We start from the raw sequence: 16,981 nt of genomic DNA on the forward strand, positions 1-16,981 counted from the left end.
CAGCTGCAGATGCTGCCGACTTATGTGTGGCGAATGATGGTAAACCTACAATTTTCAGGCCACCAGATTCATGGAGTGCAATAGACCTTGTACTTCACTCCACGGACCTTCTGGTATCATCGACCACGGCTCCAGCCAAGATGGGCAACGACCATTTCCCCATCTTCACCAATATCCTAGGATTTCGAACTGCTGGTCGACAATTCTGCAATGTAACACGCTGGGACACCTACAGAGAAGTGTTGGACAAATCCACTGGTGAGCTGTTCGCAGATATGTTGCAAAGCAAGCGATCAGCAACTTCATTGCTGAAACTGCCCGACCATTTTCCTGCTCCTGACTTGAAATTGAAGAACCTCTGCGCAGCACGTAGACGAGCGGAGCGGAAAATAATGAGAACAAAAGGAAATCCGTCTGCGAAAACCGAATATAACAGGATAAACGCTGCGATTCGTCGCCATACAAAAAAATTACGACGAAATCAATGGGCCGCTTTCTGTGAGAGTTTATAAACATTTACGCCCTTGACAAAGATATGGGCAGTAATAAATAGTCTTTCTGGGAAGATCCGAACACACAGGCCATTCGAATCACTCGCTTTGAAACAAGGGATAGATTTGCAAACCCTTGCAGAGGATTTCGCAGACGTGTACACATCTGGTAGACCAGCAGGAGCGGCGATTACTCTGTCACCCCAGTTTTTTTACACAATGGATACGCCATTCACCTTCCGAGAGCTGGATATGGCACTTAGCAAATTAAGAAGACACTGTGCCGTGGGTCCCGATTTGATCAGCGATCAAATGCTGACAAATCTACCATATGAGCGAAGAAGGGCCCTTTTGGACATATTTAATCATGTCTGGAGCACGGGAGAGATCCCATTTGTTTGGAAGACAGCATGGGTGGTGCCAGTCCTTAAGTCCGGAAAGGATCCTGCGAGCCTCGCGTCATATCGACCGGTATCTCTTACATCATGCGTATCTAAGTTGATGGAAAGATTAATATGTACAAGATTAACTTGGTACCTTGAACAAGGAAGACGATAGCCACCGTGTATGACCGGATTTCGCCCACGACTCAGTGCCCAGGACAGTGTTTTGGACCTATTAAGCCATATCGAACACCACCGCGCCAGCGGACTCTCGACACTCGCCGTCCTCATGGACGTTGCCAAGGCATATGATTGTGTGCTTCAGGCAGGCATCGTGAACGGGCTCCAAGCGATGGGGGTGTCGGGAAATGCTCTTCGGTTCGTACATGAATTTCTCAGAGACCGCTGTGTCCGTGTTAAGCTTGGAAATGTAACGAGCGAAGAAAGACGCGTTTCCCTCGGCGTCCCACAAGGAAGTGTTCTATCTCCCTTGCTTTTTAACGCTGCCATGGCCAGGCTTCCCGACACTCTGCACTCAGCTCTGAAAGCCGTTAAAATATCCATCTACGCCGATGACATCTGCATTTGGATCTCAGGGTACCAGCACAAACGTTTGGCCCGGATAGCACAGAGCGCTATTTCAATCATTGAGCGTCACCTGTTGACACTTGGCCTATTTTTATCAGCGGAAAAGTCGGCCTTCATGCTCTTCCCGGGAGCGCGACGGAAGTCAACACGTCTGTCGCTGAATATTCGAGGCCACTCAATTCGTTGTGCAACAAGTGTCCGTTTCCTGGGCATTACCATCGACAACAAGCTATTATGGCGACGTGCGGTTGATGGTATAGTCTCTGCATCAGTGCAAAGGATCAACACTCTTCGTCGCATGGCAGGGGTCCGTTGGGGTAACAATCCTATGCCCATGCTTAAATTGAATGATGCGCTTATAACAAGCCGCATTCTTTATCAGCTGCCCCTGATATCACCATCACCAAGCCAGTTCGAAAGCCTAGAGGCAGTGCACAGAAAGGGTCTTCGCTTTGCGATGGGAGTCCCTCAGGTGGCTTCAAACACGAAGGTCACCAATGAAGCCGAGTCTCTTCCGCTCCGCCTTTTGGCGTCTCAGGCCTTATTGACGCAGCTGTCAAGACTGGGTGAGTCCTTCGCAGGCACGGCGCTTCTCTGGCGGCTAAGAGCAAGAACTGGCTCACATTTCAACGCGGCACTAAACACATTTCAATATTTAGGCTTGAAACTGCCTAAACGATGCCCTATGGACCCGCCATGGTCTTTTGTGGATGTTGCGTGCAACTACAGCGTACCCAATCTACCAGCGAAGCGCACCATTCCAGCCGCGGAAGCAAAATTTCTTGCGCTGGATCACTTGAGCACCATGTACCGCGGCCACCTACAAGTGTACACCGACGGATCAGTGTGCACACAGACGGATAGCTGCGCAGCGGCTTTTTGCATATCCAGCCTGGGCGTGTCATGGTCGGGCCACCTGGATCGCGTGGTTTCGTCCACAACGGTAGAAAGCGCTGCAATTACGGTGGCTTTGCGAAAACTGCGATCCTTTTCTGCACGAGATGTTGTAGTGCTGACGGACTCCAAATCGGCGCTACAAAGACTGCATCGTGGCCTACCTCAAGAAAAGTTCACCAGGCAATCTCTGGCACTAATACAACACCTAAATGGCAAGAGTTTTATTATAATGTTCCAGTGGATCCCATCCCACGTTGGCATTGAGGGCAATGAAAAGGCTGATGCCCTTGCATGCGAAGCACGTACATCGTTTCCAAAAGTAAGAACTCCCAAGACTTACCAGAACAACAAAGATGTGATACGCAATCATTTCAAGGCGATCTACAAGTTTCCACACCAAGTATGTGTAATTCATGGACTTTCTCGTGAAGAAGCGACGCTGTTGTACCGCATTAGAACCGGCTCCGCATACACCCCGGCCTGGTCATTCAAGACTGGGAGAAACGCTTCCCCGTTCTATGCCTTCTGTGGTTGCATCGGGGATATTGAACATTTCATTTGGCTTTGCCCACAGTTTGATGCGCAAAGAGCAGCGATGATCCGCACCTTGCGAAAAGGCTGTCATAGGCACCGGACAGTTGATGACATCATCTTTCCTGAAGAACCCGTGGCAACTAGGAGGAACGTGCAACGAACTTTGTTGGTCTTCCTGCGAGACACTGGGCTGACTGACACGTGGTGACATTTTCCAAATTCAGGAGATGCTCAGGCGGAACAATTGCCGGCCATGCAGGCCACGCTAACCCCGCCTGCTGCAACACCACCACCACCACCACCACTTAGCATTGCATAGCTTGATTAGCTGGGAATGATCGGGAGCCCGCTATATAATATTTTTCTTATCTCGAGTCTCTTTACAACGTTAAACCACATACACCAACCAACCAACCTACTAAAGCAACTTAGTTGTCGTCGTCATGGACGTTTGAAGATTCGTCTAGACCTGTCACGTGAGTGAGGAAGTGAGTGAGAACAACTATATTTGGGTCAAGTGCAGACGTAGAGGTTAAAACACGCCACCCGGCTACTCCCACGTGGAGATCGGCTGGTCTAGCTTGACGGCCCTATCGCGGGCGCACTGGACCACCAGGATATGGGGCTGAAGGTTTGGGCTCGCATCCCACTCGGCCTTGCTGTAAGTCGGTCCAAGTGACCCACACTCGCAAAGAATGTGCGCTAATGTAGCGGTCTGCCCGCAAGTGGTGTCAGAGAATTTTAGCGGATAAATATAATTTAGGTACGCTAATGATGGTTTGGAATAGGTTGGAAGTAAGAGAAACAAGACGACCTGAGCTCTATTGAGTTTTGTATGTAGCATCGAGGAAGCCCGTCTCGCCATGTAGTAGTACTTCGAGTCTTTTATGTTCCGCGTTGTCGGTGTGGGAAATGCCACCCAGGTCGAAAGCAGTGAGGTCGGTGAGTGCGCGTGCTGCTCTGTGGGTCAACTCGTTCGGGTTCAGTGCAATGCCGCTTACGGATCCGACATGCGCGGGGAACCACTATACGATGTGAAGAACACTCCCATCGCTGGCGGAGCTGTTCAAGACCCTGGCGGCCTGTGTTGATATGCGGCCCTTTTGTAAAGGTTCTGACTGCAGCTTATGAGTCGCTGTACACCTCTTTGCACCGACCATTTAGCAGAGCGAGTGCGATGGTCGCCTGTTCGGCTAACTGCGGGTTTGTTGTGCATACCGTGGCACAGTTCGAAGTCGAGCCCTTCTGGTCCAAACCACCACTGCGAACTTTTTGCCGTACGGAAAAGCAGGTGAACAAGAGAAGGATACAGGAAGAATAAAAAATCACAAATTCACTGCAAGGGCCAAGCAATGAGTGTGATGGCAAACTATAGGATTGTTAAATGAAGCAAGGCTGGCATCAAATTTCTTGATTCAGAGTCGCAAAACCCTAGAATAAGAGAATACGGGCGCTCCAGAGAGAGACGCATATTTCACAGTCTATTCTCGTCGGGAGCGCAGCACTTAAAAGATAAACGTCTACTGATGCCTGTGGCCTCTGGTAGGAAAGGTGCGAGAAACCATGCCATTTATTTCGACCTATTGTGTGTACTCGATTTGATCGTTCTAAATATAAATCCATTTTGTCATATTTTTTTAACGATCGCCATCAGCCCTCAACTGATCTTTAATACTTGTCAAATAAGTATGCTAGAATCGTTGCGTGGCAAGGTTTAGCACAAGTAACAATACACAAGTGCGCAACTAAGGCAAGCTAAAGATATTTTTACCTTGTATTTTTATTGTTTGATTTGCGTGCAGGCAACAACAATTTTGCTGTACCCAACGTTCACACAAAAGCTACTCGCCTACCCACTCTTAAGCCAGTCGGACACAAGGAGCCTTACGAAAGTGATCATTGCAGGAAACGTTGTGACGAGCATGCTATTGCAAAACATAACCAAGAAGCTACGACTGAAGGGAATCATACAGGGTATGTCGACAGCATTCTGCTTTTTTTAAAGAACCAGTGTTGTTTAAACGGACGCGCTGTGCCAAACTAAAGTGTGGTGTGATCACGACTATCGAATAATAGCAACAACAGCAGGAAACATAAAAAAGAAAAAGAATTAAACAAGAAAAACCGATGGAAACTTGCCGTTCAACAGGTAAACTCTTTTACTCCGAGTGGAGCCGGAGAAATAAAGCACTCATGTCGTAGACAGAATGATGCGAGCCGTAGTATCTCAGTAACAGCAATAGCTGCTCATTCAGGATGGCCAGCATAAATAAATAAATAAATAAATAAATAAATAAATAAATAAATAAATAAATAAATAAATAAATAAAACAAAACCCTTGAAAAAGAAGGACATAAAAAAGAAAACGTGTGTTTCTTGCTTTAGCTGTACGTGAATGAAGCTATGAGCCACACTGTGGGCTCAAAGAGGAAATTCCGGAGATGGAGAAAGCAGCCGCGAACATTGTGGCCAAATTTTGCTTTTGTACGCGACACGCGGAGCTTACAAGAAAAGGGTAATGTGGACTTCTGTCTGACGTTCTACTTAGAAACAGAAGCACCAAGTGAAATATCATTTAGGATCTGATATTTGCTTGTTATAAGCAGGAACCAGTCAGATTAATCAAAACAATGTACTCTTTCGTACGGTACCACATGGTCGAGGATGTGCGTTTTGAATCGGTATCAGAAGCACGCGTTTACAAGAGATTGTACGTGTGTGCAGCACCATCTGCCACGCTCATGCCATAGCAAAAAGTCGTAGGCGGTCGAACATTGCTCGATTGGAACAGAGGACATTGATTTATTATAGGATATTGAAAAACACTGCGCCCGTGGTATCTCCGCTTGTACTAGGTCTTTTCAACACAACTATTTTCTTAATTTATTTCTGGTGAGCATTTCACTGTTTCCTAAGCATTTCTAAGACTAAGAATGAGGGTCGCTTTGAAGTACCTCAGGTGTGTAAAATTATCCGCACTACTTGTAAAATTATCTCAGGTGTGTAAAATTATCCGCAACGCATTGTGAATTTCTGGGTGTTAATGCGTACAAATTTTCATTAATTTGCAAGTAGGTTTTTTAGCTTTAGAAAAACTTAAAATTTTGCCAATATTAATTGCATTCGCGCTGCTTTTAGAATTGCTCAATTTAATAGCCCTATGAAAATGGACAAATTGCTCTGTAACGTGTGGAGTGGGCAAACGTGTGGTTGATATGGGGTGGTGCCACCAAATTTGTGGCATGCGTGTTCTTTTCTGTAAGCGTTTCCTTCAGCTACAGGAAACACGATACACGCAGCAAGATTTATGTATTTTCGCTAAATATTTTAGTCTTGTTTCATTTATGTGGACCATTTTTGGTTTCGGTTTAACGGCGCTAAGTTGGACAATGACGTCGATGCAAAGGTGGCTTAGTCACGCGACCACACAAGGCTGTGACGCACACTGTGTTGAGTTTCGTCTGCTCTAACATACACGTAAGAAACGCTCTGACAGTCGCCGTGACCAGCTGCATTAGCATCGAGGCAGTGGCAAGGCAAAAGTCAGCCAGAAGAAAACAAAGTGTTTATATATACAGTGTATGTACAAAACATGAATGAAGAAGCAGCCCGACGCTAGATGCGCGGGCTTTTTATAGGCGCCGAGGCGCTGAAGGAGGAGGGGAAGCCCCGCTGTGGGACGTACGCGACGTCTCTGCATGATAGACGGCTTCGTTGTCCGTGAAAGACGTGTGGAGTGTCTCTTCGACAGCACCCAGTTTCCTTGACGGACGCACACAGCGTTTCTGCCAGGGACGCCAGCACACTCGTAACAGCAGGCATGCGAGTTCTCTCCTTGTTCGCAACATGCGTAGCCATCCGTTGTACAACACAGCTCTTTAACAAAAGGGTCATAGCCGGGTATTCGCCAAAGAGCGGAGTCTGTCCAGGCGTTTCACCGTTGTTAGTCTCGGAGAAACTTGTGAAAGCTTACTGGTTCACCGAATCTGCTCGGACAAAAATCTAGCAGACAATAGTGTGCAGGTATTGTCACTACACAGGCAACCCATCGGATGCTTTCAGCACTCGAGCATGCTGAATGCCTTCACAGGTTTCTATGCGTAGCACTTAGCCAAGAAGCGATCGAAACTCGGCAAGCAATACAGCAACAGAGCAGAAACTTGGAAATTTACAAAGAGGGTTCAGCTTAAATTGAGGACGACGCAGCGAGCAATGAAAAGAAAAATGGTAGATGTAAGCTTAAGAGACAAGAAGAGAGTGGAGTGGATTTGGGAACAAACGGGGGTTAAGGATATCATAGCTGAAATCAAGAAGAGGAAATGGACATGGGCTGGGCATGTTGCACGTAGAAAGGGTAACCGCTGGTGATTAAAGGTAACTAACTGGATTTCTAGAGAAGGCAAGCGGGTCAGGGAGAGACAGAAGGTTAGGTGGTCAGATGAGATTAAGAAGTTTGCGGGTATAAATTAACAGCAGGAAGCACATGACCGAGTTTACTGGCGGAACATAGGAGAGGCCTTTGTCCTGCTGTGGACGTAGTCAGGCTGCTGCTGCTGATGATGATGATGGTGATGACGACATGACGATGATGATGATGATGATGATTATTATGATGATGAATACAGCAACCGATGCTTTGCTGGTACGTTTGGTACGCTCGTTTTGGAGATGGCGAGGGTCACTCAGGTCACTACATCTCCGGTGTGACATCACGACGACCGCTGTTCATTCTGCTATCTGAAACGCCAGTGCTGTTGCGCAAGCGAAGGGCATAAATCCCGATAGTGAGCATTCAACTACACCTTAAGAAGTGAATTAAAATGTATTCTACGCGTTTTTTGTGTCTTATATTTCGTTTGGAGAGCTCTTGCATACAGAGGAAACCAACAGGCTTGGGATAGCCTCGAAATTTGGTGGCCCGACTTCTTTACTTTATTTCTTAGATGCTTTCCCGTGATTCGAAGTACAACTAAGACTGTAAATTCTGTAGGTGAAGTACCAAAAAGAGTGAGAGTAATGAAATATGAAGCTTGTTTTGTCCTAATGTGAATTAGTAGAAACAGGTTTTCGGGCTTTTTATTACGTTTGTCGATATTATGATATGACACGAATTGATAATTGAGGCGGTAAAATGGCGTGCCATTGGGTGGCAAATCAAAAAGTAAAAAGCTTTGCGCAATATAAATGTCATTCGTGAACTTGGTGCCAACTGCTCTGTGTTTTCAGAACCTGAGCGGCTTATTCCTGAAAAAGTAAATGCACCTTGTGCCCAAAAGGAAAGTCTAACACTAAAAATATTTTTAATAGAGAATGGCTGTCAATCCTGTTGTTGGTCGTAGCAGTATGTCTGAGCAGACAAATTAGATGCCCGAGCAGACAAATTCATGAAAGACCAAAGTAATAGAAAAAGCGTTTAAAAGCATAGAAGTGCCGGCTTTCTACAAATGTTGTATCAGCTAAATTTCTATGTAGAAAAAGTAGAAAGTGACGCGACCAAATTTAATGAACTAGTGCCAATTGCGCGATGTTCAATGCCCACCGTTTGTCTCAGCTTCTCTTCAGCATTCAAGAAGGAAAAAATGCCGCCAGCATTTTCTTATTGTGGGAACTCAAGTGCGTCGCAGAGTGGTGGGGGTATTGCGTGAATGTTGCGTGATTGGGTATGGTTTGAGAATGTCTCACACTTATTTCATCTTAACTATTGCTATTTCTTGAATGAACGAGAAGCGTTGCCCTCAACGCCAAGCGAAGGACAAGTAAATGCGCCTTTGACTGGATTCCAAACGTGCGATCCTGTTCCTACACAGATGGGGTGGTCAGTGAATGGTTGGGTAGCTGGAGCAGTCGTTTTGTTTTTACTAGCAGACGCTGCCCAACTTTACTAAAATAAAATCAGTTTCAAAGCTCCGTATTTCCGCCAGCGGAGGAGTATGGGCCGAACGGCGGTCGGCGAACTAGCAGCGCTGCAGTCAGATTTTGCGCTACTCTCGGCGCATCATCTGCTACGACGACGGACCCCGGTGGTTCACCGCGCTCGCTGTTGCGCACGGCGACTTTCTTGTTGTACTATTATGAAACTTAACTATTTATCGTGTTTGCAGTCGACATTATCGTATTGCATTTGTGGACTGCCTATGTGGATACGTTCAAAGTCGCCTGTATAAATTGGCTCGGATGCGTTGCCCATTGCCAGTTGGCTAAAAATCTAGGTCCTGCCCATAATTCATCTGTATGCATTGCGTTTAACCTCAAAGTACGTTAGGTTCTAGGTGAATGAGCATTTTCACCGTAGTTTTTATAACGACTACTACCATTCTAACCAGAGCCGTCTTGCCAAGACAAGAAATGGCCCAAAACGTATCTAAAAGCCTCAAAGGCGTTGACTTACTGGAATGCAAAAATGTTCTAGAAAAACAGTACTAATATTTTTTACTAGTTACAAAAAGACATTCTCAAAACAAAAAACAGTACCCATGCTTCACACTGTTCACCAGACCAGTCTTGATGATGGCTATCAATCGAAAACATACTGCTAAAAACTGTTACTGCAACTGGACCTTCTTTCTCGCATTTTTCACGTTTTCAAAACTCTCTTCTTAGGTTTTTTTTTGCAAAAAGAAAAAGAAAGGACATTCTCATCACAATATGAAACATTACTACTCTAGCCATCGCGTTCTCATCGTGAGTGGTATAACACAAAGATGCAGTGGAAATGGCTCTAACTTTTCAAGAACAAAACAAAAGACGCCACCAGCTATGGGGCTTTCATGAAATGCCTCTTGACAGGTTTCTAAATTGTTTTATTGTAAAAAGAAGGCCACGTAAGGGATGATGTAAGCAGCTTTCTTGAAAACACCTCATTTGAGTGAGTGAACTTTTGGGGTTTGGGTACGGTTGCCTCAGGAATCAGAGATGCAAGGCACTCTTTGCGTGTTTTTACTTATTCTATTTTTCTGCGAACGTACCCACGGATGTAGTACACTCACAGTGTATGTTAACTATGGACTACGCTGCACCGGGAAGAAGTGACACCGTCATGTGCCACACCCCGCTACCTGCTATAAAGTTAAGAAATGATATAGCTGTGACTGAGAAAAATATATGCTGCTGTTATATGAGGCAAAAGTAACAAAAACATGGTAGCTGGCAAAAGATAACCACTTACATACGATTGCTTTGGTTCATAAGGAAAGTATATATAAAGCAAAATCATTTACTACTTAGAAGACAGCGCGACAGATGACATTTGAACGAATGTTACTGTGATGCAACTCTCGAAGTGTCGAGATTGTTGTTCGTCGCGTGCCTTTCATTTTCCTGTTACATTTTTGGCGGCTCCTCTAAACTAGGAAGTGGGCATTCGAGGAGTGCCATGCATTTTGGGGAGGATTGGCGCCTTGGTTGTGAACATTTTAGCTTCAATATATGGGTTGAGTTGGTGGGAACAAGCGCGGAAGCGTACAGGGCACGAGCTCCCTCTTTCCGTGTGAGATCAAAACTTCTTCTCCGGAGAAACATGACAGTAGTGAGTTACGATGCCGTCATTCTCACATTGAACGTCATAGACCTTGTTTTTGGCAGCGAGCTTTCTATCATTTGCGACGCAAAGCTTGCTTCCACCTTTTCGATTTCATCAGATTTCTTTGGAAGTTTGTCATGAACAACATTATTTGGTTTATACCCCACTCAAGAACAAAATATGACATGCAAATGAATGACTTCACCAAGCCGGATTTTTAAATTTGGCTATAGTAAAACAGTCTCAACTTGTTTCACCGTTCCAGTCACAATCCTGGGGTATTTTTGTTGAAAGTAACAACTATCTTTCAGTGTATGCCTTGACCATGAGCTCGAATTGCGTCGTCGGATAAACGTCTGTCTCTTCACTTAAGTTTATATTTGTAATATTTATGCACTGTTTGTTATTTGAACGTGATAGAGTTAAAGAGCTCGTTTGGCAGAAATTCCGATCTCGGCATCTCTGGTTGTGAGCGAGGAAACGTCTTGTTCGTCACAAAAAGAAGTCACAGCTTTGCCGCAAAGGCAAAGCAATGAACGTGATAGCAACAAATTGGAAGGTGACACGCAGAATGGCCAGCAGATCAAAACATGCCCTGTGTTTCTCACGCACAAATTATGCACGAAACGTACTCTCAGGTACAGGTGGACGCGAATAAGCGTCTCAGTTGTTACTTCACTGTGTCTGAAATGCACACTTTTTTCGCAAACGTAGATAGTGCAACGATTGCAGTGACCTTTGTGTGCCCGGTAACTAAGACAGAATCGTTCTAGTAAAAGCCGAACGCCAGCCAAGACGTGTGATCATTCCTACAGTGAGATAAGGGCGTGCGAGGGAACGTCGACCTTCTGCTATTTGCGGGGCAAAGTGCGCGTGGGAGATGAAAGTGCGGCCGCCCCGTCGTGAAGATGTTGCTATGCGCACTCACTGCGCCATCTTGCTGATAATGCTAATAACATGATAGTCCCCCCCCCCTTCCGGGAGGCCCACGAGCATTGGTAAGTGGTAGATATAGATAGCTTGCCCGTTGAAGGACGCTCTCCTCGGTGGCTCAGTGATTAACGCCTCGCAATCACGGTTCAGAGGTCCCAAGTTCGATTCGGCACACCTGAGTTTTTTCTGGATTCTTTTCTTTCTTGCATTTTCATATATATATAGATACGTATACATATACGGTGAGTGATGGTGAGGTGACGGCCACGTCGACACCGACGCTGGCGGCAAAATCCAGCTGAGAGTGCCCATATAATTGCTATCGCGATCGAAATCAAGGCACCAGCCACAAAAACAAATAATAAGGAACTTCTATACGAGTACGAATCGAACCATGGTTCTGTGTGTGGCAATTAGGTGTTCAAGCATTGAGGCCCGGCAATGGTCGAAACTGTTTCGAACAAAAAAAAGAGCAGTATGAATCCCATGTAATAAAAGTTCTGATTGATATTGTGCCTAACTAAAAAAAAAAGCGAGGCCTAATGCGCTCATTTTTTTCGTTCTTGTAGTAGAATGAATCTTTTCAACGCACGGAATATATAGTGGTAGAAGCGTAGAATTGCGCTGGGTGTTAAAACATTCAAAATGAGCCACGAGTGGATGGTTGAAAGGCCCAGCTATTACAGAGCACTCAAACATATGTTCGCTAGTTGCACCTTACGCGCGCGTAGAGGGCCCTTCACGGATTGGCGTTATTGGCACTTAACAGTTGTACTTTCAATAGACATTGCATGATAGATAGAAAAACCCAGTGTTGCTCGCACAGTCATTAGTTCTCTCACGGCATGGTCGAGGTATACACCTAGACCGAAGCTAGGCTTGTTTGTGAGAAGATGATTCACACAGGGTCTACTCTTGAAGGCGAAGCTCAAGCGCCGTCCAAATTTTGTAATCCATAAGTTTGTAACTGTTGGGTATTTGTTTCACACAGTATATACATAATACTCAATGGTATAACCTCGACCATATTCACCAATTGCTGGCGCATGTTATAATAATAATAATAATAATAATAATAATAATAATAATAATAATAATAATAATAATAATAATAATAATAATAATAATAATAATAATAATAATAATAATAATAATAATAATATTAATAATAATGGAATGATAATTTTCATTTGCACAACAATACGAACTCTCGGACAACGTGCTAGGCTAGAGAGGAAATTTCCTTACGATCGTCCATCTGCTGATCCGTCACCACAGGGCGAAAGAGACAAGGGGCTACATATATGAGCTTTTCAAGCGGCTTATAGCAGATTTTATCTTGGCGCCTGCCACCGTGTAAGCATGTTTACAAAGAAAAAAATAAATAACAATCGAACAAGTTGCGTGAAGTGAAGTCGTTGCGGTTGTCGCTGTTGGAGCCCGGCGCAAAGCAAGTCAGCGCACCTCACTTTAGATAAATGTCCTCCTCCTTTCTACGCTTCATGCATGACGAACGCGTTTCCATGCAAGGAACTGCGCCGTGTATAGAACAGCCCGAGAAGTGACGTGTGAATACAGCGCACCATTTGTGGTAATCGCTTACCATCGCCGCCGCCGATCATCACAACACGCGCGCCCTGGACCGCGGCAGCAAAATCGGACTGCTAGTTCTCGTGAGCACCACCCGTCCCGCTTCTTCAACGGAGCTTTCAAACTGAGTTTATTCTAGTAACGTGGGACGCTGCCTGCGTTGGCCTTGCGAGGCGAGGGACGGGGAGGGAAGCGAAAGTTTTGTGCGTGTCATTCTGGGAAGGCACGAGAAGCGAGCATGCACAATGGGGGTGTGTACGGCACAGCCACCGACGCCGAAGCGTGACGTCGTGCGACCAATAAATGCTCCTTATTTAAAATATGCTCTGCCATTTAGGTTGATTACTATACTGCACTTGCCAATCGCGCATCTTCACTTTCTGACCACTTGATGTTAAATGTGTATAAAAAGTCTGTGCATAAATGCGCAGATTTTTAGGCCCTGGTGTTGAAACTCTTTTCCAAGTAACTAGCGAATACAATCAATATCAGACGAAACATGATCGCTTTATCCTAGCGTGACTCTAGTGTGCACTAATGTGTATTCTTAGCAGACTTCAGAACATGGTGCCGGTATAAATGGCGGCCCCCCTGAGGAAAAAGTGCATGTCATCTAAACGTTGCTCTTGGTTCACTCACAGAACTAAGCGAGGACGGGGCCTCTGTGTGAGCAGGGGACAATTGAAGAAGTGGCAGTTTCGTGCTCCGATGGCAGATTTACTTGAATTTGTCAATAATTTTTGAAGGGTTCACATCGGTGCTCGAGGTTTGTAGAATGTGTATGTGTGTTTTTTTCTTCACCAAGCCCGAACTATGGTCATGGGCCCATTTAATGATCACTACGCGAGACGAATTCTTATCATTGATTTCTCTTGTGTTTTCTTTTCCCTGCAGCATATGGAATGACTGAGTTGACGGGGTGCATTTCCTTTTCCATACCACGACTCGATGACTTCAAGAGCGTTGGGAAGCCTGCTCCATTCGTAGAAATGAAAGTGAGCAATAATTTGATTCTGTCAAGCGTGTGTACATCTTTGCCATGACTCTATGTGCGCTCTTTAATTACACCTCACCCAGTATAAAGTATGCTCGCTACCACGTTTTTCATGCTACTAGAAACTGCAGCGACGAATATTGAAATAGAATATGTCACGACAGTTGTAAATTACAGCACGAGACCTACAAAAGGTCGCAGCTGCAACGTTACGGCTCTGGTTCGACGTTCCCCATACAAATCACGTAGCAATGGCAGTGTATCAAGGAGAGAGACTGACTTGCTGACATCTGTTTTCTAGTTTTATGAAGTTCAGCTCATCAATTTGACGTCAAATTTTGAAGCTACAATATGTTGATAGTGCAACATCTGAATACACACTTTTCTATGTTTCAGAGACTTAATTTGCCCCGCCGTGGTGATCTAGTGGCTAAGGTACTCGGCTGCTGAAACGCAGGTTGAGGAATTGAATCCCAGCAGCAGTGGCTGCATTTCCGATGGATGCGGAAACGTTGTAAGCCCGTGTGCTCAGATTTGGGTGCACGTTAAAGAACCCCAGGTGGTCGAAACTTTTGGAGTCCTCCCCTACGGCGTATCTCATAATCATATGGTGGTTAAGGGACGTTAAACCCTATAAATGAATATCATATCAAACTTAATTTACAATCTTCGCTATGCAGGACTGGTTAAATGAGTGCCCCTTTCATTATATTTGTTCTTATGTCCTGCTATAGCACCTTTCATATAGCAATAAACTGCATGGAAATGCTGCGTTGATGAAATTATTCTTTGAATATGCACACTGGTTAAATATTCACACAACGACTATCATTTACCGCAATAAGAAACTTGCGGGCAGTGGTTTAGGCGCGGTGACAGTGTAATATTGGGAAAGCATTTCACAGAGTCAAGCATGAATGTCTCGGTGGTGGTTCTGACTTACAGCTCACAATTATTGTTTTGAACTCCTGGAGCCCTTTTTGTATAAGCGCACGCTCTGCACGATGTGTCTTTCACCCCAATTACAACGAGAACGTAGCAACTGGGAATTGAAGCCGCGATCTCGTTTTGAGCAGTGGAACGTCAAAATATAGTACACTGACACACCAGAGTAAATAAATACAGCGAGTGAAAATTTCAAGAGATGACATGCCGTCATAGCAGCAACGCCACTAAAGCCTTTCGGGCGTTTCGTTCTACACTGACGCGTTTAAAAGAAAGAGATTAACCTGGTGTGTGTTCCAGAAACAAGTGTTTTCTTTTTTCGCAAAAATGACTGAATGTTTGCTGACGCTATTGCACTTGCTAAAGGCAATAGCGTCAGCAAACATTCGGTCATTTTTTCCTAAAAAAGAAAACACTTGTTTCTGGAACGCCCGGCATGTTATCTGTCGGTCCTACGCTATAAATACATTTATTTAGGGTTTGAAAGCGTGCTTCTAAAGTTGCTTTTTTCACCACGTGGGTATACTTTTATATGAGTATTTACTAAAACACAACTCCAATTCTAATCAGGGATTATCTCCGTGGACCAATTGGAGTGTCTGTTTTCTTTTCCTTTATTTTGTTTATTTACGGTGAATTCTCGGCGACTGTATATAACTCTATCGCAATGTATAGCAGCGTTTAGACTCACAAACTAATCTTGGGCATTCTGTGCGGCTCACAACTTGCCACACGGCTGTGTGGAGAGATGTGAGCACACTCATGTTGGTATTCTACGAGGCTTTGGGCCGTGAGAAAGTGGAGAAAAGACATAAAGAAACGACGGGGACAAGCGCTGGTTGCCAACTAAACTTTATTTTTCTAAGTTCATAAATTCCCACGTTACTAGAAATGCAACCTGCGAAGCCTGCTCGTGAATGCAAAGTAAACAACTTCGCTAATCGGAGAAACTTGGAGCACACTTCAGCTGCGCCTTCATGAGTACAAAGTCAAAGCATGATTACAATTCGTTCGTCCGGCCTGGCTTTGCTTCTCAGTGAACACGTCCACCACTCCACGGGCAAGAGACCGTTTGTGCGTGCAGCATTGACCGACTATTCTTCTTTTCAACCTTCTATTATGCATGACTCACGTGCGAGATTGGCTAATAATTGAGTAGCCTTATTCTATCGTAGAGTAATGGAGGTTATAAAATGAAAATGATACAAACTTTAGAACAAAACTTTGATGCTCACGCAAATTAATCAACTGTAAATATTTTTCATTAGTATTAGATAATAACAAAGACAAAAAACCTAACTCAAAAACAAACAAAAATAAATAAATAAAAAGGTCTGCATACGTCGACAAAAAGTATAACAATACATATGTTTGTTTGTTAATCTTTCGATTTTATTCAGATAATCTGGCACAGACATCCAAGCTTTCGCACGGGCAAATTCAGAAATAGAGGCTCCAAAAGACAGAATCACGGGCATGGATATATTCATTCCAATAGTACGTAAAAGACTTTTTAACTTGGATCTACGAGCTGTAGTGAGTGATGTACCTGCAAAGCTTTCCATTGGGTACACCTGCGAAATCGCGCAGCCACTACAAAAGCGGATGGTGCAAAGTACGGTAAAATTGGCTCACTTATCGATGACTTCGCTGAAGAATCGGCAATATCGTTTAGGAATAGCCATTTATGACCTGGCACCCAAACTAATATACCTTTTCTTAAATGTGTGAATAATAATGATCAAAACGCTTTTTTCATGTGCGAGTCATCGTTTGTGCGAGTCAACAGCAACAGAAAGTAGACCGCAAAGAGACAGAAAATCTGTATTTATAACAGCCGATGTAATTCCGTATTCAACTTTCGTAAAGCGAGTACCACTGCGACAAGCTCACCCACAATAACGTGTATGAAATCAGGTAGTCGAAAGGAAAAATGAATATGACTAATCCAAATTCAGGCTGGACATAGCAACACCCGACTTTTCATCACGATGTGATGCATCATTAGCAATAATTACGCTTGTTTCGACGGTTGAGTTAGTCGAACTAGAGTGTATATGCTCCCTACAGGAAAAAGTTGCGCATAGATCCGCAATTATGTTTAAC

At 44.5% G+C, this 16,981-nt stretch overlaps 1 protein-coding gene across 3 annotated transcripts in view; it reads left to right on the plus strand.

The window, feature by feature from the left end:
• Positions 1 to 16,981, plus strand: part of LOC119187654 (uncharacterized) — an 87,975-nt gene that overhangs the window by 42,190 nt on the left and 28,804 nt on the right. For all 3 annotated transcript variants that reach the window (XM_037435738.2, XM_075878454.1, XM_037435739.2), the window contains exons 6-7: positions 4,696 to 4,867; positions 13,831 to 13,931. In XM_037435738.2, coding sequence (XP_037291635.2) covers positions 4,696 to 4,867; positions 13,831 to 13,931 — 273 coding nt within the window. The remainder of the gene's footprint in view (positions 1 to 4,695; positions 4,868 to 13,830; positions 13,932 to 16,981) is intronic.

This window comes from Rhipicephalus microplus, chromosome X (genome assembly GCF_043290135.1).
Source record: "Rhipicephalus microplus isolate Deutch F79 chromosome X, USDA_Rmic, whole genome shotgun sequence".
Lineage (NCBI taxonomy): Eukaryota > Metazoa > Arthropoda > Arachnida > Ixodida > Ixodidae > Rhipicephalus > Rhipicephalus microplus.